Source organism: Dipteris shenzhenensis, chromosome 32, assembly GCF_047967505.1.
Source record: "Dipteris shenzhenensis isolate YYH24624 ecotype China chromosome 32, Dip_SZ_1.0, whole genome shotgun sequence".
In the NCBI taxonomy this organism is placed as follows: Eukaryota; Viridiplantae; Streptophyta; class Polypodiopsida; order Gleicheniales; family Dipteridaceae; genus Dipteris; species Dipteris shenzhenensis.
Window position 1 is genome coordinate 29,558,743 of NC_141627.1, and position 27,152 is coordinate 29,585,894.

At 45.2% G+C, this 27,152-nt stretch overlaps 1 protein-coding gene across 1 annotated transcript in view; it reads left to right on the plus strand.

The window, feature by feature from the left end:
* Positions 1 to 2,051: 2,051 nt before the first annotated feature.
* LOC147880585 (uncharacterized) overlaps positions 2,052 to 27,152 on the plus strand; it is a 59,638-nt gene continuing 34,537 nt past the window's right edge. The window contains exons 1-2 of the mRNA XM_087370637.1: positions 2,052 to 2,285; positions 19,089 to 19,312. Of these exons, the coding sequence (XP_087226763.1) occupies positions 2,069 to 2,285; positions 19,089 to 19,312 (441 nt within the window). The 5' untranslated portion in view covers positions 2,052 to 2,068. The remainder of the gene's footprint in view (positions 2,286 to 19,088; positions 19,313 to 27,152) is intronic.

Consider the following 27,152-nt stretch of genomic DNA (forward strand, 5'->3'; position numbering starts at 1 on the left):
GGATTGAAATACTATGAAAAACAAGAAGATGGACACTACTTTAGCATAATTTCAAGCACAATGACACCATGGGTACAACCATACGATCGCTACAAACCACACAAACATGACATTCCATCAGATAAAAGCATTTTAGCTTTGACAATCTTTTGCTTGTAAGAAACACACAACAAAGCTTCAAACTTCCCAAAGATACAAGAGTTCAATCACATAAATGCAGACCAAGGCCTTGGCATAGCAACATACACAAACAATATATTGAACTCCAAAACCATAATTACATCTACCAAGCAGGAGTGGAGTCCTTACCATTCTAAAATTAAGATCGTTAAAAAAAAAGCAATAATTAACATTTACAAGACTCCAAAGTCAAATATTCAAACACTTCTATGTACAATACAAGAGCAATTGCATCAAGTGTGCAACATGATACAACAACTTATATCTTAGGCGACTTTAACATTGACTTCACACACAACACACATGCACTAACAACACTAAAGAATTTCATGCAAGAAAGGAATTTTGCACAATTGATTCATGTGCCAACTATTATCCATGGATCTACACTAGACCATATTTGGACAAATACCAACAATGACAATCACAAAAGCGGTTCTAACTTCATCTACTGGTTTGACCACTCTCTTATAGACACAAGTCTCGCAACAACCATAAACCACACCGGGCAAGCCCATTGAATGAAATTCAACTTGTTTAATATAGGGGTATGTACTCCTAATGTGTTTATAAATTTAACAAGTTGAATGACTTTTGTCATTCATAAGGCCTACCCAAAGGGTTGGTGTAGGAATTTTCCAGAACCACAGATAGAAGTAGCAGCAAACGAGTTGGAGACAACGGAGGAGCAAGGGTGCAGCTTCTTGGATGTAAGGGAGATGATGCAGGCGTGGAGGTCGACAGTGGGGGAAAATGAGAGAGAGAGAGAGAGAGAGAGAGAGAGAGAGAGAGAGAGAGAGAGAGAGAGAAACGTGGACCAATAGTTGAGAGAGAGAGAAGCTAGTGAAATAGTAAAGTCAAACGTGGACCGATACTTGTGGGACAACAATTACAATGAAAAGAATTTTGGAGAAAACAAGATGAATTTCATTCAAGTGGCCTTCCAAGAGAAAGAGAGAAGAAGAAGAAGAGAGAGAGAGAGAGAGAGAGAGAGAGAGAGAGAGAGAGAGAGAGAGGGGAGGAGGAGGAGGAGGAGGGGAGAGAGAGAGAGAGAGAGAGAGAGAGAGAGAGAGAGAGAGAGAGAGAGAGGGGGAGGGGGGGGGCGGGGGGAGAAAAAGGTGAATAGTATTCAATGGGCTTGTGCAAAGTGAGAGAGAGAGAGAGAGAGAGAGAGAGAGAGAGAGAGAGAGAGAGAGGAATATTTCAAGACAATTGGAATGAATGCACGTCGAGAAAAACACGCCCAAATTTGAAAGAGATGCTGTTAAGTCAACACACCAAGCAATTGTGGAATTTGCAAAAAAAACACATGGGGGAAAATGCTCGAAATTATTTTTGGCATAGAACCTTCACTAAGGCCTCCCTAGTTTGTTTGTTTTTTGTGGGGGAAATTCAAAATTGTATTAAAAGAAAAAAGAACTGTACATGAAAGGAAAAGCTGACTGCCTTGAAGAAAGGCAAGATCAACACAGGACATTTACATCCAAACAGTTCACTTACAGTTCTGAAGGTCTCGATCTTATGACCAAAATGTTGAAGAGTCCTCCTGACATCCTGAACTACTTGTAATTGCAGGCGCTATTTGTCGTGAGGTTTGCTTAGGGTGTTTACAGACTAGAGCCGCCCATGCCCGCACATCGTGCATTGAATGCATCTGGGCCGTGGGCTGGACGTGGGCAAGCAATCTTGTCCGTCCATGATCCGGGGCAGTGCCCATGGTGCCCGAGTATGTGAACACCCTTAGTGTTTGGAGGGTGACGTCCCAAAGATAAAAGCTCAAGAGTGCAAAGTTCACCTGGATGACGTGGACGCGTATTTCTCCACACGTGAAAACACGTACCATGAACGAAAGGAAATGGCAGGAGAGCTAGCCAGTGTGTAATCTATCATGGCCACCATGCAGGCTGCGCTACCCAGCCTCTCCTCATCGCATTGCCTCCATCGTTCAATCTGTCCCATTATACCACCTTCCACGCCTACCCACCACCTTCATCGACACCCGCTTCCTGTATTTGCACTGCAATTGGAGCCTGGCCTTCTGCAGAAGGATAGCCAGCCCCTTACTGCCCAGCAGGACGGGAACTTACTACGTACTCGATTTCGAGGTTCCCACTTTCTTTCTTCCCCGCTCTTTCACAGTTGCTAGTAATGCATTCATGACTTCCTTAGTGCTTTTATGGCAGCTGTGGGGGTTATCACGGCCTGTGGTATTGTCCTTCGAAATTTCACGCTTCGGAATCTTTGACGATTATTTTAAATTAGATACATTCGTCGTAACATATAAGGCAATATATACAAATCCCATACCCTGCATTCCCGAAATTTACACAGTAGATCGTTTCTGAATAATCTCATCAAGCTTCGTCCCAGTCTTTCCGACATGGCTGGTGTTTATTTTGCGTCTCAGTATTTGTCATGTAATGGATTGCGAACGTTTTCCCTTTTAGTTGGCCAAATAGTTGATTGATTGATACTTGTCCAGGCCCACAAGCCCATAAGGCCTTCATACATAATATTACACATTTACATGCACACTAATATTTTTGTTGCTACATTGATCCAACTTCTATGTTACCATTGTGTCTATGGTGTCACATCATGTCTTTCGGGAGTCTTGGAATTCCACCAAGTAATCACGCAACCTTCATGCTGGAAGTTGAAACAATACATGCAGGCTTAAGTCAGCGATTCCAGTTCTTTTGGGATTTCTTGGAATGTGATGCATTGGAGCTAGGCGTGGTCATCATCTTCCATTTCATCAGCCCGCACATTTGGCTTGACCTTTGGTTTTTTGCGATCCCATCATGGCATATAGTATTTGTGCTTTGATTCCAAGCTCAAATAACACAAATTGCCACATAACAGAAATTGCTTTTGTAGTCTCTCGACCATTTCCCACAACTTTTTGGAGAGCTCAGGTCCCCATACTGGACATGTATATAACTGTTTGCACCATTGTCTTATACACATAATAGTACAATTGTGTATGGGCACCTCGAACTAGATGAATGGTGCTATTTGCTTCTTGTTGCTCTAAATCAAGACGTGACATTTCACAAAAATATTCTCGTATGCAACTCCAAACTAGTAAGTGGAAGTCATGCAGCTCCAATCTAGAAAGTTTAAGTAACGAGGGAACACAATATTTCATCAGCTATTTCAGCGAGCATTTTTTTCTGCATGGAAATAGGTGGTGAACAATTGTAGATAATATTTTAGATTTTGTAAGGTGTTAATAAGATCTGTATAATTGGATTGCCCAGAGTGTATGTGAAGATCGGCCATTTTAAATGCTCAGTCTATTAGCAGCTCCCTGCTCTCAGCTTGTTATCTAGCGACTCAATGCTTTATTTATGGGGTTGAGCTTCCCTCATGCATCTGCCTTCATTACACAGTTTTGTTGTTCCTTAAGCTGCCACATGTGCAGGAAGGCATATCTTCACGTTCATTTTGTGCAATAATCAACGAGACCCTGATAACTAAAGCATCTAAGGGGCATTCTAGACTTGAACAAAGAGGAGGCTAGCGATGTGGAGACATTATTAGTTATCTTGGAGGGGGTGGGGCCAAGAGGGTCACGTAAGATTTTATGATGCCATTAAGAAGGACTGTGCCAAAACCCTAGTAAGTGTATGTGAAACCTTTTTAAAGGTAGAAAGACTCTTCTTTATTGTGTGAGTTGGGGTCTCGAAGAAAGCACGGCCTTAGGCTACTAGGGCTGGGAACCTTGGGCTTTCAGGTAATGGCTAGAGTTCCTTGACAAGACAAAACAAGGTCACACAAGGAGAGGCTAGAGCAAGGAACATAATATTGAGTGTCGAGTATTGTCTTTTGATGATATGTATGCAAAGAACATAATATTAAGTGTCAAGTATTGGCTTATGATAGGTGGGGCATGGCCAAAAAATTGGTATAGTGTCTTCTGTTTATATGATGAAATGAGAGAGGTCATTCAATCCCTTTTGGAAGAGGCACCCTCTAATCTTGTAGCAGTGGGGGCATTTGAAGATTCAATGGTCCGTAGTCTCCACCTCCTATATGTTAGAAATTAATGCTCAAGGTTAATTTAAAATCGGAGTCACTTAAGCTCAGCTACAGCAGCTTATGGACACAATGGATCAATAAATCGAGCCTACACTTCTGAAAAATGTGCCACTTGGCTAGAGCTTGCCCATGGTTTGTGAGCCGCCCTTCCCCTCAACCCTAGCAGAAGGGTGGGGGTGGGACCCACCCCCCTTGGGGAGTAGAGAGCCCTTGTCGGGCAGTCAATTGATATTCTCATGCTTCAAAACACATGTTTCAGCCTCAAATGTCTACAGATGGAGATGCCTTCTTCTAGGAAGGAGCACGGATATTTGGTCCCCAGTAGTGCGATAGAGGGGGGGCTATTTGCATTTCATTGGGGCAGAGACCTTGTCTCAAATGTGTTTGACCAAGGTGAGCTCATAAGAGGATGACCAGTGTGGATAGATTTAAGCCGACGGAGAGGTGTGGCATCATTGTGGTCGTCGTGTATATGGTGGGGGAGGAGTCAAGTCCACAAGAGGCTCTAGTGATGTACGGGGATGCAGCGGCATAAAGCCCATGATAGAGCGTTGGCTATGGGTAGTATGCATGGTCCATTGTGGTCTCCTAGTTGTGGCCATGCGTAAGACAATTGCCACTATCACATACATTGGCCGTGCCTTTGGTCTGGTAAACATTGATGGAAGATTTCCGAGCCCGATCTATGCATCAAGACATTGATGGTCTATCGCATCTCTTGCTTCGGGCCTTGGCTACACCATCTCCCTAGGGCCAGCTAATCCATGCTATTTTGACTAGAAAAGCTTAGTAGAATCTGGATGAGCACCTTGATCTCATCTATGTTGTCGTGAGAAGTTGGTCTCTATGTCGTACGGCCTCATGAATGAAAGTCACTCAATGTCCTTGGTCCGATTGAGACAAGAGGTTGGGGAGGGGTCCAATCCCATCTTAAAGAGCCACCAATGATCTCATAGTACACAGGGGATCTGAAAGCAAAATCCTCCTTCAGCTCAATCTCTTGTAAGTGCAAATGCGGCCTCTATACATATGCCCTTTGCCTATCTAGACTCGGTTGTGCGAGGAAACACGGGATTGCCCGATTGAAATTCTCAAAGAGTGGGAGAGGTAGATCTGTGTGTAGCCTGGTGGACCGGTAAAGCCCTTTTCGGATATCCGTAAGCAATGATCTCTGTAGAGGGTGAGTTTCATAGGAAGCTTGCTAGGGGCTAACTAGGTCTTGAATGTATGTATTTATAATCCTCTCGGATAACCAAGTCAGCCTCGTGGTAAGTGAGCAGAACTTGAGGGGCTCAAGGCTATACTAAAAGGGGGACAATTTGTCCATATGGAGTTCCAGACTCTCAAACCATTTGTGTGCACTGGTGTACCAGCAACTCTACTCACCCTCAATTGCTAAAGTCACAATCACTTGTAATGCTACCCCAACCTTAGCTAGAATGATCTGATGTGGGACTAACAGCTTACTGTAAATCATCTGTGACAATAAGAGAACTTTGACCCTCTCCACTCGGGCCTCGTCTACCACTGATCGATCAGGCCCCAGCAAGGACTGCCATACATGCTCATTGAGTGGACCAAGGAGTCAAAGAGAAGAGACTTGGTTTGGTGATCTTGGAAATGAGAGTGAAAGAATTGCCACTCAAGTCCAGCAAGTGGTGGTATCCCCAGCTCAATCAGGCCTACATTCTTGGTTGCAACAAGAAAATCAAACCAAGGAAAGAACCCCAAATACGTGTAGGATGCAATGACCTCCACTGGTAACCATCTAGTGTGAACTACTGTGTATGTATGGCTGCCCGGAATGTGTTGAAGGTCACGGCCTTGGTTTTATCAAGGTTGACCTTTAGATCATGTGTCTCGCAGAAGGTATGGAGTGCATCCAAGTGTCAGTAGAGGCCCTCAGCTAAAGAGGAGAGTAAGAACACATCGTCTGCATAGAGGAGAATCTGGATCAAGGATCCAGCAAGTGAGCAGCCTGCACCCCCCCTAATGCCCCAAGGAAGGTCTTAAGCTCATCGATCTATAGGCCAATCAAAGGTGATGATAGTAGGAAACTTGTTCGACCTTAGAGAGAGAGAGAGAGAGAGAGAGAGAGAGAGAGAGAGAGAGAGAGAGAGAGAGAGAGGGCACTCAGGGTGGTCCTAGCCTCTATCAAGAGGCTCAGGAGTAGTAGCCGGCCTCTTAGTGACTGATAGAGAGTGCTAGATTTGACTTGTAGGCAATAGAGATCTAGTGTGTAGAGTATCCCTATCACATCTAAAGCGGGTGAATACAGCAGCAAGATAGGATGCCATGGTAGCTCTTCTAGACCACAGGTCCCAAGTTAACAAGGTCTAAGCTATAGTGGTTGAGAGATGAGAGACTCAAATCCACATGACATCTTGGAGATGACTACCTCCTATCAGTAGCTCTTTCAAGTAGAGGAGAAGACCCTATATGTGGTGGCAGCCCCGAGAGGTGGTTTGGGCCCACATCCCCTCTGTGGTCACCTTGGGTATTATAGCAAAGATAGTGGCCCATTCGCAGATGAAGAAATTTCAGAAGCCCTCAAGGTGCTTCTAGTGTATCTGATGTTCTTTCGATGCTTTTGAGGCTGCTCCCCTAACTCCACCAACCTCCTCGCTATCACTTAGCTCCCCATGTTACCTCTCTTCCTCTACGACCTCAAGCTTACCGGGCATCTCCACCAAATATGAAAGCTGCAAATTTATATTACGTGTTGCACATGCATTATGCTCAGGATGCAAGCAAGGGTGGAGGAGGAAGGAGACCACACAAAACATACAAGAACACCACGTAGTATATATCAGCAAAACTGTACAATCCTTCTCCTTTTACAAAGCTGTGTATCTCTCCCTTTTGGTATCTTCCCTCTCTCCATACAGAGAAATTCGTTAACCTCCAACTCTTTGGAATCCTCCCCCTACTCTCTTCACACCAAGTCCCAAAAACTTTAAATCAAATCACTCTAGCCCCCCATGGGAATGTGACCCTGCACAATCACATTTAACTACATATCTTGGGCCCTTGTTACCCGATCAGCATGAAATGGGTCCCATTTGAAAGCTCACTCAACGCCCCACTCTCTGGACTCCAAAGCGGAGGTGGATATATATATATATATATAGAGAGAGAGAGAGAGAGACATACATACACACACACACACATTTTTTTTTTTTGGTGAAATCATTGATTGATTATATTATATCAGTAGCAACCTCAAAGAAAGGTGCTACAATTACATCAACTGAAAATTTCAGTATATGCCAAAAAGACCTCATGATCTATGCAGCGGGTCTGCAAGCAATCAAAGAAAGATTGCTGCAGTGAACGCCTAAAAAAGCCAAACAAAGAGAAAGTAGGATCACCAAAGACTTTACAATTCCTATATGTCCATAAAGTCCATAGTGCCCAGTAGCGAACCCAAATGAAGAAAAGATGAAACTCCGGTCTGGATGGATGAAACCCAAATAGCCAGAAGAACTTCCCAAACGGAACAGATGGGAATCTCGCTTGCAGGTGATGTCGAAGCAGATCAAAAAACTCACGAGAGCACGGACAATGCCAAAACAAGTGAGGCACAGTCTCCGAAGAAGCAAAACATCTATGGCAAAGTGCAGGAGCAATGTGTCGATAAGCACATACACACACACTTTTTTTTTTAGTAATATCCAGTGCAGTATATTTATATGCTCATAAATTTACATGATGGGAGGTCCCCGAAATGGAGAGTATCCCAAAGATCAGAAACATAAAAAGAAAAGCTCTATGGATGCTTCATGGCAGGCATCATATAAGGATTGCCGCAATGAGGCTCGGAAAGATTCATATGACTTGTGAATCTACCGACCCAAGTATGCCAAATTATGCTCACTCCAGATTGTCCAAAGAGCCCAATATCTCACCCAAGAGAGAAATAGTGAGTATTGAGACAAAGACCTCATAAATCTGCCAAAGAGCTAGAAATGTTTCCCAAATTTGTGACGCGGGAAACGGAGCCGAAGATGATCTAAAATTCTCCCGAGGAGGTTCCTAGAACACGGGCAGTGCCAAAGCAAATGAGGAATAGTCTCTGAAGGAGCCTGACATCTTAAACATGTGGATGGTGCAATGCGACGTTTGGCAAGTGTGACTCCCACTGACAATATGCCTGTCATACATCTCCAAAGAAAAAGTCTTTGTTTCAATGGCATTTTACACTTCCATAATATCCGGAGATTCTTCCGCCACCATGAGAAGGGCTTCCTTATATGCCACAGAGAATTAGCATATTGCTGAATCCATGGAGCAGGCTGAAGAAGCCTGTAGGCTTTGATGGAGGTTAAGGCAGGAAGAGGAACAGGACGAGTGCATGTAGCAGAGGGCTGCAATTGCCAATCCATAAGCCTGTCTGTGCCAGCCACAGGAGGAACAGGTAGAAAAGGATGTAACAAATCAGCAATTTTCTTTCATATAGACCTATGGTGCATTCCCAATGCATAGGAAGCAGTGGCCCGAGGAAAAGATAAGACATATCCCTGATCATCTACCACATCTTGTATGTATCTAATTCCCAATTTCATGAGATTGTATTCCTGTAAAGTGAGTGGAATGTCAAAGATGGCACTCCAATGAATACTTTCTTTCCTCATTGAGTTTGTCCCCGAGCAATTATCAGGAGCCCATTTGACCTTAGAAAGTACTTGTTTCCAGTCAAGTATCAGAGCAGTAGAGAAAGGACAGTCAGGTATCTTCCCTATAAATCTTCCAATGAGCACATACACACACACACACACTTTTTTTTTTTTTTGGTAAAATCCATTGTATTTATATGCTCATAAATTTACAATATGGGAGGTCTCCCACACACACACACACACACACACGCACACACACACACACACACACACACACACACACACACACACACGTAGCGCACCCAAACAAAAAATAAATCAAAACAGTGTAGCCGGATGAAAACCAAATAACCAGAAGAACCTGCTAAAAGTAACAGTAGGAAATCTCGCTCGAAGCCCCTGACGAATGAGAGTGAGGAAATCACAAGTATGTGGACAGTGCCAGAAAATGTGAGGCACAGATTCAACAGGATGTAGACATCTGTGGCAAGCAGCCGAGGCAATATGTCTATGCGCGAGTAACGACCCAGATGGAAAAATTCCAAGTAGGACTCGCCAGAGGAAAAGCTGTTGCCGAAGAGGGATTTTATAATGCCGAAGGAGACGCAGCCGCTTTCTCCACCACTTTGATGGGCTATCCATATGCCAAACATAATTTGCTCTGTCAGAAACCCAAGACGGAGGTAACAACACTTTATACAGAGGTGATATGTGACAGCTTCAAAGGACGGGTTGAAGAAGAGGAAGAATGGAGAGTCCAATCCTCAAGCCTATCTTGAAGTTCCAAACGAGGTACCGGCAAGAAAGGTTGAAGCATTTCTAAAATTTTGTGCCATAAAGGACGATAATGAGCTCCCAAACCATACTTGCTAGTAGCCGCAGAAAAAGATAAAAGAGTGCCATCATCCTGAAGTACATCTGCCACAGAAGCAATACCTTTGAAAGATATAAAACAAGAACGCATGGGTTCTTGTATAGCCAAAGGAGGGTGGAATACTTTGGACTAATAAATATTCTCAGCCCTCAAGGAATTTCCCAACAAAGAATCCCTACATTCCATTCCAAGTGGGATAAAATATGCTTCCAATCAAGAAGCAAAAGGACAGCCTCTGATCTTGCCTTGAATAGAGCCAAATAGAAAATCCCATTGTGTAGGCTGCCAATGCCCAAAAGTAGAAGTACCAATATGCAACAAAAGAGAGCGGATCATGAAAGCCCAGGGCTGATCCCCTTGCATAAACTGCAACATCATTTTTCCCCTGTGAGCAATTATATGCATTTGAATATTGAGTATGTTCAAACCCCCGTGCATCTTTGGAGAACAGAGACGATGCATAGAGAGTAATCTGAGACTTTTCTTGCCATTTTTTGTACGCTAGAAAATCTCCATGATAGCAGACATAAAGGAAACCAGATCTGCCTTAGTAAACATGATGAGGGGCAGATAGAATTGTATGTATGCTATCAAAATGGATTGCGTTATTCGCAAACGAACATGTAATGGCCAAGTTGCAAGCTTCCAATATTCAAGTTTTTTCCTTAGCTTTGTGAGCACCCAATCAGTTTGTTGAGAACGAGTGAGCCCCCAACCTAGAGGATAACCAAGACGACGAATCAATTGAGAAGGTGGAACAGTTTCCCCAGGCCAAAAAAGACTATGCCAGTCTTTAGCATGCAATAGCAATAGCTTGGATTTCTGAAAATTCACATGAAAACCAGCAGCTAAGTCATATGTGGAAAGGGCTTGCATAATCAATGAGAGATCGCTCTGAGTATTTTTCGGGGTAAAGAAAGAATCATCAGCATATGCTTGAGCGATCATGCTACGGCTGCCAGGAATTTCCAATCCATGCAACATGCCAGTGTCCAAAAGGTGGTCCATATATTGAAGCATTGGATGAGTGGCTATGGCAAAAAATAGTAAAGCACTGAGGGGACAGCCTTGCCGAACAGAACAACCTAGAGTCCAGGTTGTAGAAATATCCCCTGAAAGTATGCAGGCAGCTTTACTATCTTGATATAGCCAATTGATAACTTGCTGCATTTTTGTGCCAAATCCCAAGGCCTGCATTGTTTGTGAAATAAAGTCCTATTGAACAGTATCAAAAGCTTTGGCAATATCAACTTGCAATTCTATTCCAACATAGGCATTAGCAATGTTGTCTATGATATGCCTACGAGGAACAAAACCATATTGCGTAGGATGCAACCCATCATGCAAATAGCCTTTTATCCAATCAACAATCATTTTGGTAGTAAATTTGTAAATGACTGGCATAAGCATGATAGGTCTCCAATCAGCCAAAGATTCACAGATTTGCTTTTTTGGAAGGAGTTTAACAAGACCTCTCTTCCACGTGTCTGGCATTTTCTGATTTTGCCAAGCAGAATTCACCATATGCAACAAAGTATACTTCAAAAGAGGCCAATATTCTTTAAAAAAACTCAACTGTAAGACCATCCCATCCTGGAGATTTCCATCTACCACAGGATTTGATTGCATCTGACAATTCCCTTTCAGTTAAAGGTTCCTCAATTCCAAAGCTTGAGTAGTGGAGATAATAGGAGAAACATGCTGTAAAAGTAAATTTCTTGCAGACAAAACCTACTGTGAGGGAGGATTTGCATAACCAAACTACTGAGAGAAATGATGTACACAGACAGAAGCAAGCTGTGACCGCGATGTAGTCCATGAACCATTAGATATAAGCACCCTGCAAATGTTTGTTTTTAATCTCTTCTTATGCAAGCTTTTAAAAAATTGTTTGGAAGAACAGCCTTTATCTGAGAAAGCTCTTTGTCTTGCTCTGGTCTCCCATTTAGCAAGTTTCCTGTGATCATTGATTTGGAGACAATGTTTAGCTTGGCATAGTGTTGTTTGCTCATGCAAAGACAAAGGACGAAGGTGACTGAGTTCAGTGAGGTCTTGGCAAGTCAATTTAGCCTGAACAACAGTTTCCCTTAGAGTCTTTATGTAAGACTTGCCATAACCTCTAATTACAACTTGCATTTTGGAAACAAAAGAATCCCATGCATTATCAATATCAAAGTGGCTCTGAGAAGACAAAGATTGATAGACTTCAGTAACCATTGCCTTGAAAGCAACATGCTGCAGATAGCTATTGTTCACAATCAGATATCGCCTTTGAGGCAGTCTATCATCTGGCATATCATGAAAAGATAGCCTCAACCATTACGATGCATGATCTGAATGCACAAGGGCATAGTCAACCCACATTTTGCATGTAAAATCATCATTTTGTTGCGGAGCTACACTATACTAGCAGCGATCCAGACGTGCCTGATAAGAAGAAAGGGCATTATGTTGAAAAGTGTATCCAGGTGACCAAGGCTGCAATTCCTTCCAAAGATCAACCAAATCAAGATGAATCAGTAATTGAGACCATGCATGCCTTTCAGAGGTTAACATATGGGTATTTCTTGATGTATTGTCACCCTGTTGCGGAGCATTATTGAAATCCCCACATATAAAGGCATGATATCTCCATGGATATCATTGCATGGCATCCCAAATTGCACTTCTATCGCGTGAAGATTGAGGTGCATATACAGAAGCAAATTCAAACACCTCACCTTGAATGATGCATTGAAGAATAATCCATCTGCCTTGATTGTCATTTAAAGCAATAATTGGTTGAAGCTCATGCTTAATCAGAATGACTACACCTGAGAAAGAGTGCTCCCCAACATAAAAGATATCATAGCCGCAGTAATGACCTGTCTTTCCTGGATAGACACCTTCAGAATGTCAACCATGCATTTCTACCTCAGAGTCAGGGCCTCTTCCCTGAGAAGAAACATCCGCCTGAGGATTGGACAGCAATGCAGCAATCTCTTCTTCATGGAAGAGGGTTTTGCTAGCTGTCACTGCAGCCCATGTGATTCCAATTTCTGAGTGAACCTCTGGAGAGTTTCCACTAGAAGATGCACCATTCCAAGTGCGAGGGGGTGGAGGTCGTCGAACAAAAATAACTTTTCTTGGACTTTGCCATCCATCAATTGGAGTTTTTGGTCCTTTTGCTAAGGGTTAAATAGCAGGAAGCGAAGGGGAAGAAGCACTCCCATTTGAAACAACAGGGGCTTTGCCTTTATCCTGATTCACCAAAAACTGTCTATTACCTTTATTTTTATTCCCAATAGAGGCAGGAGCATCCTTATTGGGCATCTGAGCAGGCAAAGTAGCAGGAGGCATTTTATGCTGACTCATTGGACATTGCGAAGCCATGTGCCCAAATTTTTAACATTCAAAGCAAGCCCCTGCAAATAATCCCCATTTCAATTTATAAAATGCACTTCCCATGTCAACATTGTTAACCGTGACTGAATAAGACTCCGGTGTGGGATTATCAGTATCCCAGAGAATGCAGAATCGATTAGAGTTGCCATTAGGCCATGGTGGGCAAACCACTTTGCCTAAAGTTGCTGCAATTTTAGGCAAGAGTGAAGCCATGCATTGCGGGAAGTCTACAACTTCAACCCAGACTGGACATCAATGTCGAATCAGAGCCTGATAATCCCTTGTGGGGGACCATGGCAAAACGTGCACCATTTGCTGCCCAAAAAGAGTGGCGAATGTTCCAAAAGCATTTACCTGTGAATCTCATCTACCATAATGACCTCAAAAAAGCCTCTGGCTGCATAGTGTACCTTACGAACAAACGAGCCAGCCAGTGTGCGGGTCAACCAGTTGCCTACCTCTGTAGTAGGTGGCATCCGACCTGGGAAAAATGATGACTGCATTTTTGGCATATTCTCTAACTGGATCCACAATTTCATCCACTTCAACCATGAGACCAACCGATGGAACATAGTCTTTCCACTCTTTCCTTGTGTCTGCAAATCCTTCGTGCATGACATCATAAACTAGTTGTGCTTCAACAGAATCATGCCGGGGTCATGCTGACCCTCAGCCTGCTTTTGCTTTTTGCATTGAACCGATCGATCCTTTTGAAAAGTTTTTTCATAAGAGTACTCAGCCATGTCTTCTAAAGAAGATGGAACCAAAAAAGGGGGTGCCTTCGTTATCTGCAGTCCTTTTTGCTCTTGGTTTGCCAATTGCGAGCCGGTCAGCAGTTACCGTTCGCCTACCTCAAAACTAGTGTCCCAAATTTCGCATACCCACAATGCAACGTAGAGAGTACACACACACACACACTTCTTCTTTTTTTTTTGGGTGAAAATATTGTTGCTTTTATATTACAAGATGAGCATCCCAAAGCAGGATATGCTCAAAATACATCAAGCAAAGATGTCAATATATGACAAATATACATCCTGATCTAGAGACCCTGTTTGCAATTAATCATAAAACGATTGTTGCAAAGAGTGCCTGAAGAAAGAGTAAGCTGAGAAAGTCGGGTCACCAAAAACTCTGTGATTTCTATCCTTCCACAGAGTCCAAAGTGCCCAATATCGAACCCAAATAAAGAAAAAAATAAATTGATGTCGAGGGGGATGTATCCCAAACAGCTAGAAGTACTTGCCAAAAGTAAAGCCTGGAAATCTAGCACATAAAGTTTGACCCAATAATGTCAAGAAATCACTTGTATGAGAACAGTGCCAAAAGAGATGAGACACTGTTTCCCTGGGAGCCAAACATTGGCGACAAAGTGGTGGAGCAACACACACACACTTTTTTTTTTTTTTTTTTTTGGGTAAATCCATGATCATATTATCAGCAAAATTTACATGAGGGTCTCAAAAAAGCAGAGAGCCTCAACAGGAAATCAAAAGCAAAGAAAAACTATTTCCAGGCATGACTGAGGAAGATCTCCTTGATAGCAAGCATCATAGATAGATTGCCGTAGGGAGAGTCTGAAATATTCATAAGATTGCAAGAACGGATTCCCAAAATATCGCATGTTGTGATCCTGCCAGATGGTCCAAAAAGCCCAATATCTGACCCAGTTCAAAAATAAGGAGTAATGGACCAGGGTTGCAGGAAGTCTGCCAAAAAGCCAAAAATGTTTCCCAAAAGGTGAGTTAGGGAAACGAAGGCGAAGCGACATGGAAATTTTGCATAAGAAGGTCTTAGTGCTGGAACACATCCAAAACAAATGAGACACCGTTTCAGAAGGGGCCATGCATCGAAGACAGGAAGCAGATGCAATCCTTCGTTGAGCCAGAGTGACCCCCACGGATAAGGTTCCTGTAAGACAACGCCATAGGAAAAGCTTTTGCTTGAGAGGCAATTTGCTTCTCCATAAATTGCGGAGATTCTTTCGCCACCAAGCAAGCGATTTTGCCATATGCCAAAGAGAATTAGCATGTAAGTGAATCCATGGTGACGGCTGGAGGAGAGAGTATGTCGTGCTGACCGTTAGGTTAGGAAGAGGAACAGGACGAGAATTTGAGCCCACCGGGTGTAACTGCCAATCATGTAATCGGTCCCTGTTAGATAAAGGAGGGATGGGAAGAAAAGGCTGCAGTAATTCAGCAATTTTTCCCCCAAATAAACCTGTGATGCATGGCTAGTGGATAAGAAGCCATGGCTTGAGGGAAGGAAAGCATGTGCCCAGTAGCATCAACAACGTCATTTATACACCTGATCCCCAATTTGCTGAGATTATATGCCCGAATCGGCTCTTGGAGGGCCAATGGAGGATCAAAAACAGCACTCCAATAAATACTTTCTTGCCGAAGGGAATTGGCATGAGATAAAACGGAAGGGGCCCAATGAGCATGCGAAAGGACCTGTTGCCAATCGCTAATAAGTGAAGTAGCAAAGGGGCAACCCGGGATAGAGCCTACAAATCTGCCCAAAATAACCTCCCAAAAATCAGTGAGCCAGGCACCATGTGCAGTAGTACGTAAGGACGTGCACATGGTTGCAAGCATATGAGTCCATGGCTGCTTCTGACGAAAAAAGGTGAGTAGAAGAGGAATTTTCCTGGCCAAGACATGGTGCGCAATATTCAGCACATTCAATCCACCGTGCATCCTTGGGGAACAGACTTTTGTCATCCTCATAAGTCTTAGAGCTTTAGCAGAAGACTTTGTTTTCCATAACAGTTCCATGGCATGAGACATAAAGGCAGAAATGTCTTGAGAAGTCCAGTGCATCAAAGGCAAATAATACTGAACATAAGCCATAATAATCGACTGGACAATCCGGAGCCTAACATGGAGTGGCCAAGTGGAGAGCTTCCAATAATGGAGTTTGGCATGAAGCTTATCAAAAATCCATTTTAACTGTTGTTTCCTAGTGATGTGCCAGCCAATAGGGTAACCTGGCTGCTGGCATGAATGTTAATTTCGATAAATCTAGCCTCATACCGTTGCATTCATATGATTGGCATACTCTTCTATGGCCTGGGCACATTATGCAGCCCTGTGATGTGGTCTGCAACACACACACACACACACAAAATGACCCAACACAGCCTCCACATAGTGTCACTAAAACCTGCTAACCACCCTTAGTAGCAACAAAATAAAATTTCACATAACACTAGCTAGCACCTTGTTATGCAGATACATTGCTGCCAGCATCAAAATCATTTGAGTAGCTATTCGGTTGTGTGTTTGTTAGTCAACAGCTTAGTTGATCTCATGAAGTAACGAGATCACCCCATGATGGTCTTATTGGAACTTGGTGTTTTGCACCCATGTTTATGTGTCAATCAGTCCGAAGTGGCATCCTCCATGGAAACCAAATCCTTGGTCTTTTTGTTGCTTGTCATTCTTTTTGTGTAGATCAGAATTTTTGGGTTGTATGGTTCCACGACCAATTCTTCAAGCATCCACTCCTTGCCTTTCAAAGAGACGACCTGGATGTTGTCGCACCTGATCAATGTCATAGTCTGAATCACACAGTACTGTTCGACAAGGGTTCCTCCCTGTCTGACTTTGCCTCTTGTTGCAGCTTCGTTGTTGCCATGCATGATGATTTGCTTGACTGTCTTCTGGGTCTTCTCTGCACTCATTAACAGCCCCCTTTCCAAGCTCAGAATGTCGTACTTGTGAAGCCGCTTGCCGTCCACCTCTCTAACATGCTGCTATATTTTGAGTTGTTCGCAAAGCCACTGCCTGGCCTTGTGCCCTCTCCACCTCCGTGGTGCAGATCACGTGCTGAGTATTACTACTCCCCGGTCTGCCTGTGCTAATGCCCTCCTACCTATGTCAATTATACATTCCGCCCTGGCAAGAGCCGCTAGATAGTCTTAAGGCTCTTGCATTTCTACCTCCCTAAAACCCATGCCAAGAGCCCGAGAAGAGAGACCCGTGCAGCTTATTGTATTCATGCATCTCCAGGAACTCTAACATGAGGATGCTATATCAATGTATGTAGTTAGAGAGCTTGCTCTGCGTGGCATAGCTAGAGCCATTCCGTCTCTGAGCTAGTATCCACCCCCCACCCTTCTTATCCCCTTTGGGCAATGCTCTTGTCATAGGCCTTTGTCCCCTCAAGATCAGGGGCCATTTACCTTCATTTCACCCTCCTTCCAAAGTAGCATTGATACAAAAAAAAATTATGCTTCCACTACATCCTTCCCTGGTGGGTGCACCCCCTTAAATCTCCTTTATCTTTATACCAGGCATGTTACCTACCCTCAATAGCTCCCTCTTCTCGATTCCACTTCCAACTGGTTGTCAGGAGAATCAGTTGCAATAATGAGCTATAGAAGGTCGCCTCCTGGACATAGTTCAAGCGAAGCTTCAATTGTCTTTCAAGTCATTTCAAATAGACAGGTAGTTCCACTATGATGGAGATGCGAAATGTTTCATAGCTACTTAAAACATCCAGAGAAACAAGTGGTTTCTGTTTGTCCTCTCCAGCCTTCTCAGCTATGGTAGACTCTATAGTGTTATATCTCTGCCATAGGCTTCCTCACTCTGGGATGTTAAGCAAGCCAGTCTTCTACTTGCAATATGTGACCACTCTTCTTCTGCAACATGTTTGGACTTTGCAAAGTCAAAGGTGAGCTAAGCATGTTGCACATATTTAATGCTACAAGGTGCCTTCACATCCTCAACACAGTTGTGTGGCAATTTGCTTGACCTCAACCAAGACGGTGAATGGTTTGATGTTGAGGGAATAGGTATAGGGGTTTAAATATTTGGACTTTTGTGGAGGATGGTAGAGGTGAGTGACACAAGTAGTTCCTTATGATGGGCCTTGGAGGGTGCCGTGACATCTCTCAGGTTTGAATAGAGGGTTGTACTTGAGCTCCTTATTCTTTGTATTCTCTTGTGTGTTAGAATGTCGTTTAGCATATGCTTATACAATTTCTATGCAGCATATAAGTGATTTTCAGTAAGATGTCCTTCCATTGAAGTAGCTATTCTTCCATTATTAAAAAGAAATCCTTTTCTTTTTAATTTTAGAAAAATGAAAGAACCTCTGGTGTTTGAAAGGATATAGGAGGTTTAATAGTGATCTATAAGTAAAGCTATCAGCTCATGTTCTGTACAGGCTCAGGATTGATAAACAACAACCTGCAGGTGCTCCACATGTCCCATCTATCAAAATGAGAAATAAAATTGTGTGGCTGTCAATTCTGATAAGGTTTTGTTGGAAATTGAGTCTACATATGATCTGCGATACTGGGGGTTAGCAGTGTTTGTGTAGTGTTGTAGGGGGTAGTAGCAGTGTGTGGGTGTTGAGGGGGGGGGGATGATGGGATGGGGCACTGAGCCTGGTGTGCTCTGCACGTGAAGATATCAACCAATTCGCATAGTACACCAAATGAAAGGGGTTGGGAATTATTGTCTAAGCCATGCACAATCAAATGACTTCATTGGATCTTTAGATAGGGCTTTGTTTCATCATAGAACATGGTTATTGAGTTAATGCTATCATGTCTTACATTATTGAGTCAATGCTATCATGTCTTACATGGAAATTTTCCTCTCTTTAGTGCTTGTTTGTGTTTTGTGGTCTCTTACTATATTTTCTTGTGTTTGTGCCAGTAAATGTTAGTGTGTGCTCTGGGCGAGAACAAGTGGGAGGGGGAGAGAGAGATAGATATAGTGAAAAAATGCATCGTCGTACTTCCAAGGCTAGCTGAAGTGAAGAAAACTGGTGTGGAATTTGGAACTGGTTGGACAAACTTACTTGCACAAGCATATATGAAGATAGAGAGACTATACTATAGAATATCACATTACCTCTAAATTATGTGGGAGATAAAAACCAAATCTGGTCTCTAAAAGTGTGAGATTTATGTCTGCAATAAAAATTTAAGTCAAGCTTTTGAAAGACTGATAAGCAGAGACATGCAGGAAAGCCTGAGGCAGATGTCATTGTGATTGGGAGTGGGGTTGGAGGATTAAGCTGTGGCAGTCTGCTTGCCAGATATGGTCAAGATGTGCTCGTGTTGGAGAGCCATGATTTACCAGGGGGGGCTGCCCATTCCTTTGAAATCAAGGGCTACCAATTTGATTCAGGGCCATCTCTTTTCTCGGGTCTTTCTTCACGCGGTCTGCAGGCTAACCCATTGGCACAGGTCGTAGAAATGGTGTTCATTTGCCATAAATCCAGACTTTTGTTTCTGTTTTTACACTTTGTTCAGAAAAGACTGCCTAAAATATTTCAAGATTTGTATTTTTAGAGAGAAAGAAAGAAAGATGTATTAACTTTTGCAGGAAGTCTCATGGGCCTATGAGACAAAGTACAAACCAAAAAAGTATAAACACCAACATCAGTTATAGACAGAGAGCCTCTTGGGAGTGCATATAGTATCCCCAAAGTTATTATAGGTAAGCTATGATCTACTATGAGAGATAATCAGCGTGCATTACATTAGTTTAAGACTATAGCCTTTGGGTTTGGATTTGAAGTCTCTAATAAGTGCTTTTCCATCTCTATAAACAGCCCATTTTCCTGCCTTGGGAGCATCCTTCACTTTGGTCAATTCTGTGGCTTTCATCTTGAGCTGAGTTGGGGTGAGCTCCTCCGAGATCCATATCTTGGTGCCTCCTAGCTGATTGGTTTTCTTGAGAACCTTGCTTCTTGCCATCTTACCATTGAGAACCAATTTGGCTTGCATCCCCAATTTGCGTCCAAAACAACCCCTAGCTTGCTGCCTGTTGAGACCTTGGAGCCGCGACTTGGTCTTGACGCGCCCTAGGCACTTGGAGCCTACTGTGCGACCTCCTGGGCATGCTGGTGATGCTGCAACCAGACCTGCCTGTGTGAGGACGGCACTGCTGTGAATGATGCTGTTGTTGTGAGCGACACTGTTGCGTGCTGACTAGCTGCTATTGCTAATGAAGATGCTGTTGCATGGAGTTGCTACTGCTACTAAAGCTAGGCGGAGGGGATAGGCTAGCTGAGAGGCCAGGCGCAGGGGATAGGTTAGGCAGGGGAGCGTTGGGGGGGGAGAAAGAAAGAAAGAAAGAAAGAAAGTTTATTACGGAAGACCGATGGGTCTATGAGAGTGTGAAAATCCTGGTACAAACAAGCTATGAGGGTGGGGCTACTAAACGAACCGTGATAACATGAGAACGTGTAGCCACTCCACCTTGGCCCACTCTGTATCCGACAAGTCTAGCCCCCAGCATGGATTGCCATGCATCCCTACCGAGTGGACCAAGGAGTCAAAAAGCAACCCCTTGGTCCGTGGATCCTGAAAGTGAGAGTGGAAGCACTGTCTCTCTAGTCTAGCAAATGAAGCATATCCTCTGCTCAGACGCGCCTGCATCGCAGGTCTCATGGTGGAGATGGGTCCGGAAAAGACGACCCCCAGATAAGTGTAGGATGAAACTATCTCAACAGGGGACCCATCAAATGCGAAATGCTCATTGCGCATGACGACTCGAGATGTATTGAAGATCATAACCTTGGTTTTACCCAGGCTGGCCTTCAAATCATGAGACTCACAAAAGGACTGTAGTGCATCAAGGTGTCTCTGGAGCCCCTCTGCTAAGAAAGACGAGAGAGCCACGTCATCTATGTAAAGTAATATCCGGATCAACATGCCCGCGAGAGAGCAGCCTACCCCACCCTGTGCGTGCATCACTGTCTCGAGCTCGTCAATGTAGAGGCCAAACAAGGTAGGTGATAATGGGCACCCTTGTTTGACCCTGAAAGTGCTCATGATCTCGTCTGTCCATTCAGATCCTGTCTGGACTTTGCCTGAAACTTGCTCATAAAGTGCCATGACAGCCCAAATGATCTTCTGGTCGTAACCCAGATCCTGTAGGCGTCGTACGAGGCGGGCTCTCGAAATGGTGTCAAATGCCTTGCGGAAGTCCACAAAGCAACAGTATACCCTCTGCTTCCATGTCCTCGCCTCCTCGATGATACATGTGAATGTGGTCCATGGTCCCATGATCCCGCCTGAAACCCGGCCTGTCCCACTGCTCTGAGTCCTGGACACTTTGCAAATCTGCTGACCTCAGAATCAAGTACTGATGCATAAATCTTGGACATGACATGTCCAGCCATAATGGTCCTGTAGTTCTCTGGGTTCATGGGATCCCCTGCCTTGTGGATGGGTGAGATAGTATTGATGGTCCAGGTGTGTGAAAACCCCAAGCAAACGGCTTCATTAAATAGCTTTGCTAAGATCGGGGCTAGGAGGTTAATCACATATACAATGAACTCAGTGCATAGTCCCTCATGATCCTTCGCTCGGCCATTATGAAGTTTCATTACGGCATCCTTTACCCCCCCCCTAGTGAAGAGGGTGCAAGATGTGGGGCATGGCATATGTGATAGGTTAGGGGCTGGCTGATTTGGGATAGCATAGAGCATGCGTGCATAATCAGACCACACTTGAGTGTGAGTGAGTGGTGGGGGGGACCATCCCACTAGAAATCTCTGCCAGAAGTCCTTAGAGTTGTTACTGAACAGAATGTTCAGTAGCTCCTCCTCGTTCCGACGCACCAAGTCAAGTTTCTTCCTACGTACTAGTCAACAGTACTCGCGTAGCATCTCTGGTTTGCTCAGAAGGCTGTTTTTTGTCTTGAATCTGAGCTGATGGCGTAAAGCCTTATACTCGTCATCGTACCAACTATTACAAGGTATGGTCCCAGGAGGTGGTGGGCAGGTGGAGCGGGTGGTGTGGGGGAAGGCGTGAAGAGCAGCCTCGTGAAGTGAGTGAGTGACTAGGGCAGCACCGTCCTCTAATAAGGATATAAAGTCAATGTATGCGATAAGTATGTACAGACGGCCAGAGTAAGTAGGTGAGTGATCATGATCAAAGCGTATATCATGGTAGGTGGAGTAAGGACTCAACGGGGTAGAAAGTATTATGCGGCCGGGGGTAGAAATGCTAAAGAAAAGATAGGTATGATCAAGCCCCTGGAAGGAGAGGTACTACGGTAAAGTCAGTGATGCAAGATGTGAAGGCAGGGGATCCCATGATGTAGTCCACAACACTGAAGCCTCCCCCATGTGGAAAGCAAGTGAAGCCATCTGATGCAGGCCATCTATCCAAATTATTATAGATAATGAGATCATGCATCCTGCTGAGGTCTAATAGAGCCTACCCATAGGATGTGAGCGGTCCTCATCTGTCAGCTGAAACTCGTAGCATACCTACCTCCTCAAGGTCAATGTCTGGCAATAGAGTGGAATCATCCCTTAAGTTGAGGAGTGGTGCTTGACGAACGCCTGTTCTCGCGTTGAAGTCCCCAACTAAGAGGACTTTCCCACGATTAGAGAAGTCAACAATGGACTGATAAAGAGCAGCAAATGGGGATGTCTCATCTTCCCCTCGAATATCTCTAGCAAAGCGGGAGGTCTCGGGGGGGAAGTAGCAAACTGCAATAAACAAATTGTGGTCAATGTCTGGCAGGAGAGTGGAATCATCCCTGAAGGTCAATGTCTGGCAGTAGAGTGAAATCATCCCTGAAGTTGAGGAGTGGTGCCTGATGAGCGCCTGTTCTCACGTTGAAGTCCCCAACTAAGAGGACTTCCCCGCGGCTAGAGAAGTCAACAATGGACTGATAAAGAGCATCAAATGGGGATGTCTCATCCTCCCCTCGAATATCTCTGGTAAAGCGGGAGGTCTTTGGGGGGAAGTAGCAAATTGCAATAAACAAATCCCGGCTATCCATGTGTCGATCCGGACCCAGAGAAACCTGGAGTGTGGATCTCTCTGCTCCATTGAGATGGCCCCCAAAAGTGTGGATTTGTAAAGGACTGCGACTCCTCCTGATCCTCAAACGCCTCCTGTATCCCTCGTCTCATCTCTATAGGTAGACTCCCATGTATACCCGCTGACTACTGGTAGTGGGCGCTCTAGATTTTGATGTGTCTCTGTGTAAAAGACTATGTCGTGACGTGTATAGGATTCCGAGAAGTTCCCTAGTTCTGACCATAAGGTACCATTACAGTTCCAGATGGTACAGGATAGGGTCTTGGATGTCTCGGTCTCATAGACCCCGCCTCCCTATGTAGGAGGAGAGGTGGGTGCCCGACGGGGGCCTGTAAGGAGTCGTCCATCTCATACTATTGCCGACTTCCCCTCTTTGCGGACCTGATCCCGCTGCAGCAACAGAAAATGCCTCTCCTCAACCTGTAGTGGAGTGAGGTCCTCGTCCATGGAGATCACTGGCTGGTCTCGTAAGGCTGACCTACGACATAAAGCCGAAAGTCGTGCCTGGGCATCATGGAACCATATGATAAGGGGCTTCTCTTGGTTGGGGTCCCTCCCAACCTGCCATGCTCTCTCAATCCTGTGCTCAGTCGCCCCTAGGGTAGTGGTCACGAAGGCCTGCGCATCTGCCATCGTGGTAGCCTCAGTGCGGGGAATCCCACGTACTCTGATGTTGAAAGCCTTGCTAGCTCTCTGCTACTGCTCCAGGAGGGTAGCCAAAACGGGTACCCTTGCAGGTTCCCGTTTGGCTACATCGACCCATCTGGACGTCTCCTTGATGGCAGATTGCATGCTCACAATCTATGCCTCCACAATTGGGGTGCTCCCTAGGACTGTACGTACAGCAGTGACACTGTTAGATCTCCTGTCTGAGCCCCTGAATAAGATCAACCTGGACTCAGATAGCCTGAGAGTGCTCCTGTATGAGTCGTACCTGCTCTTGGGTGAAGTGTGTCTACTCCTGTGTGAAGTGTGACAGTCCCTCTCGTGCTCTCGGATGCTGTGGACCTCCATCAACAAGTACTCCCAAGCCTCTGATGGGTCAGCTCGTCGGTGCTCTAATGGAAACTGAAAGGATTGTGGCGTGAAAGTATGAGGAAGAGACTGGAGGCTGGGTGATGACTGGGTAAGATGGGTGCGGTATGGGGATGATGAGGTGATCCCAGCAGGGTGAGGGAGCGTGGGCTGACTGAGAGGCAGAGGGGAGAGAAAGGTCGAGTAGTGCAGAACAGTGTATGACCCCTCCAAAGTAGGTGTCATAATCGGAGAGAGAACTGTAGCGGGAGAAGAAGGGAGAGATGGAAGAGATGGCGTCAGTGACAACCCCTCTATCCTAGGGGAGGGTGGGGCAATCGATGTCATGGGTAGGGGTATATCAGAGCAAGTAGCTGTAACTGCAGAGGTTGTGGGCGGAAGTGGAGCTGGAACTGGAACTAGAGCTGATGCTGAGGCTGAAGCTGAGGCTGAGTATGAGGATGTAGCTGAGACCGAAGCTGAGACTGAAGCTGAGACTGAAGCTGAGACTGAAGCTGAAGCTGAAGCTGGAGCTGGAGCTGAAACTGAAGCTGAAGATGTGGCTGAAAGCTGAGGCAGAAGTGGGTCCTGCCTTTGCTGCTGTCCACTCCGAGTCCACTGCGGTTGTAGCGTGTGTTCACATCTTCGAGTTTCAGCTGTGTCTGTTTTTTGGCTTTGTTGTCATCTTTCTTGGCGGCTTTATCCGTATCCTTGCCACCTTCTCCCATTTCGTTTGATTGACTCGTGTTCGGTGCAAGTCTTAGTGCAGGAGTGGGAGTGGGAGTGGGAACGGGGGCATGAGCTCCCTTCCCATGATGGGAGGTACCCCCATCATTGAGCAGGAGAGCTCAATGGATGACTACCCCTTGTATCTCTTGCCTGTTCTTCTTGATTTTCTTGATTTTCTGCAGGTCAAGGACAGTTGTCGAGGTGCTGTGGGGGGGGCTGTTGGCCAATCAGCTGCTGTTGGTGTTGCCCTAGGAGAGAGCAGCCAATATTGGCTGCTGTGTGAGCGTGTCGGGGCTGTAGAGGGGCTGTAGAGGGTGTCGGGGGACTGTAGAGTGGTTAAGGTAAGCTAAGCTAGGCTTTGGGCTAGGCTAGGTGGGCTAGGGGGTGCTGTAGGTAGTTGCAACAATGTAGGGGGCTAGGAGACGTGTCGACAGGGGGGGAGTGGCTGAGGGGGTAGCGGGAGTAGTAGAGGGGTGACGGGGGGGCTAGGAGGGGTAGAGGGAGTAGTTGAGGGGTCGCGAGGGGGTGGCGGGGGGCTGAGGGGTGGCGGGTGGCTGGAATGGAGGAGGCGGAGCAGAAGGGGAGGTGGCGGCGCAGCAGAGGGAGCTCCAGCAGGCAGGAGGGAGCTGCAGCAGGTGGGAAGGAGGCAGAGCAGGAGGGGAAGAGATGGAGCAGAAGGGGAGGAGACGGAGCAGCAGAGGGAGCTGCAGTGGGCGGGGAGGAGCTGCAGCGAGTGGGGAGGAGGCGGAGCAAGAGGGGAGGAGGCAAAGCAGGAGGGGCAGTGGAGCAGGAGGGGAGGAGGCAGAGCAGCAGGCGGGGATGAGAGAGAGAGAGAGAGAGAGAGATGATTTTTCTTGTGATGTGCATGGATGTATGAGAGAGAGAGAGAGATGCATTAACATCTTTTGAGGGTCTCGAGGGCCTATGAGGTAGAGTGCAATCATGAAAGTAACCCCTACAAGCCAGTGTGGGATAAAGCAAAGGGATCCCTAAGGCCCTTTGCAGAGTACTAAGCTAAAGCAAAGACAACAAACCTACAAAACTAGTGCTCAAACTCAAGGTCTAAATACATAGCCCAGTGCTAGGGTGGTATTCCTGTGAGCTGCAAAAATCTCTCTTATCTATGTTTATCGGATTGTCTGTCTTGACGGTGGGGGGAGTGGTGTCTCTGTGATATCTGTATCCGGTGGGCCATGTGGACAATGACCCCTCTGGTCGGGCGATCCCCTCCGGATATGGCTGTGATGGGCTGGACCTCCATCGTGCATGCCGTGGTCCATCTTTGCATCTCTGGTTACATCTCTCCACATTGCCATCTCATCCCACTAACCCACTCAACCCTCATGTCATCTACCTCCTCCTTCTTAACTCTGCGAAGTCCAGGGGTAGAATCAAAAATGTAAAAATTTGTAACATGCCATTGGGCTCGATCTAGCTCGGTCGCATGTGTCACTGTCTCCTCCTACTCTCTCATGCGGTGCAACAAGGTCTCTCTATGTCATTCCATCTCCATCAAATAGAGACCAACACAGACCTGGTTTTGAAAGTGAATCAGCCTTGAGGGACCCAAACCCGTGTCCCTCCTGAAATAAGCAATGGTATGGCACTCGGATTTCGTGGTATACAGGGCAAGTACACAAGAAGTGCTCCTCTATCTCCACCTCCTCCAAGGTGCATAGTCTACAGATCCGTTGCTCTTTGACATGTGTCTCTCCATGCCTCAATCCTCAACTGATGAGACGAGACCCTTATTTGTCCGATGCCGATCCTCAAGGCATGTGAGACTTGTCTGTCCTTAAAATACTGGGGTCTGATTACCACTCCATCCATAGTTGCTCTCAAACGCGTTTCAAAGCCATATGAATCATACGAAACGTTTCGCTTCTTGAAAAGCATTTTTTTCAGCCTCAAAATTCATGGAACTACGTTGTCTTGGCAAACTATGCCACAACTGACCCCAAGATTGTAGGCCCTTGTTAAATAGAAAGCAAGCTCTGAGGAAGTCTTCATTGCTGAGTAAAGCATTTCCGTGTATTACGGAGGTCTAGATGGAATCCAAGTGCATAAAAGAACCTTTCCCGGAGAACAAGAGCTGAGTTTTGATTGACTCGAGAGTGGTCTAAAGAGATTTCCATCAGGTGCTTTTGTAGAGCCAGGTTTTGGGCAGAAAACAACAGAAAGAATTGGGTATCTTTTCCACTCCTTGGCTCTAACTGGTCTGACGTGTTTGAAATGAAGAGGAGTGAGGGGTAGAAGAGATGCATGATGGCACAAAGAGTGAGAGCACAAGTGAGGTAAAGTCCATTGTATTAGAATGAAGGAATGACCTCCATTTTATAGAAAGAGAGGATGGTGTAGGCACCTCGCCTATATGAGTGGCAATGAGTACATTAGTGGGACTGGCCTAAATCAAAGGAACCTCCCATGTGGGGGCCTTTGGCTTAAATCATCACTTAGGTCACACACTAGACACATCATAGCACTAGATGTGCCTCTA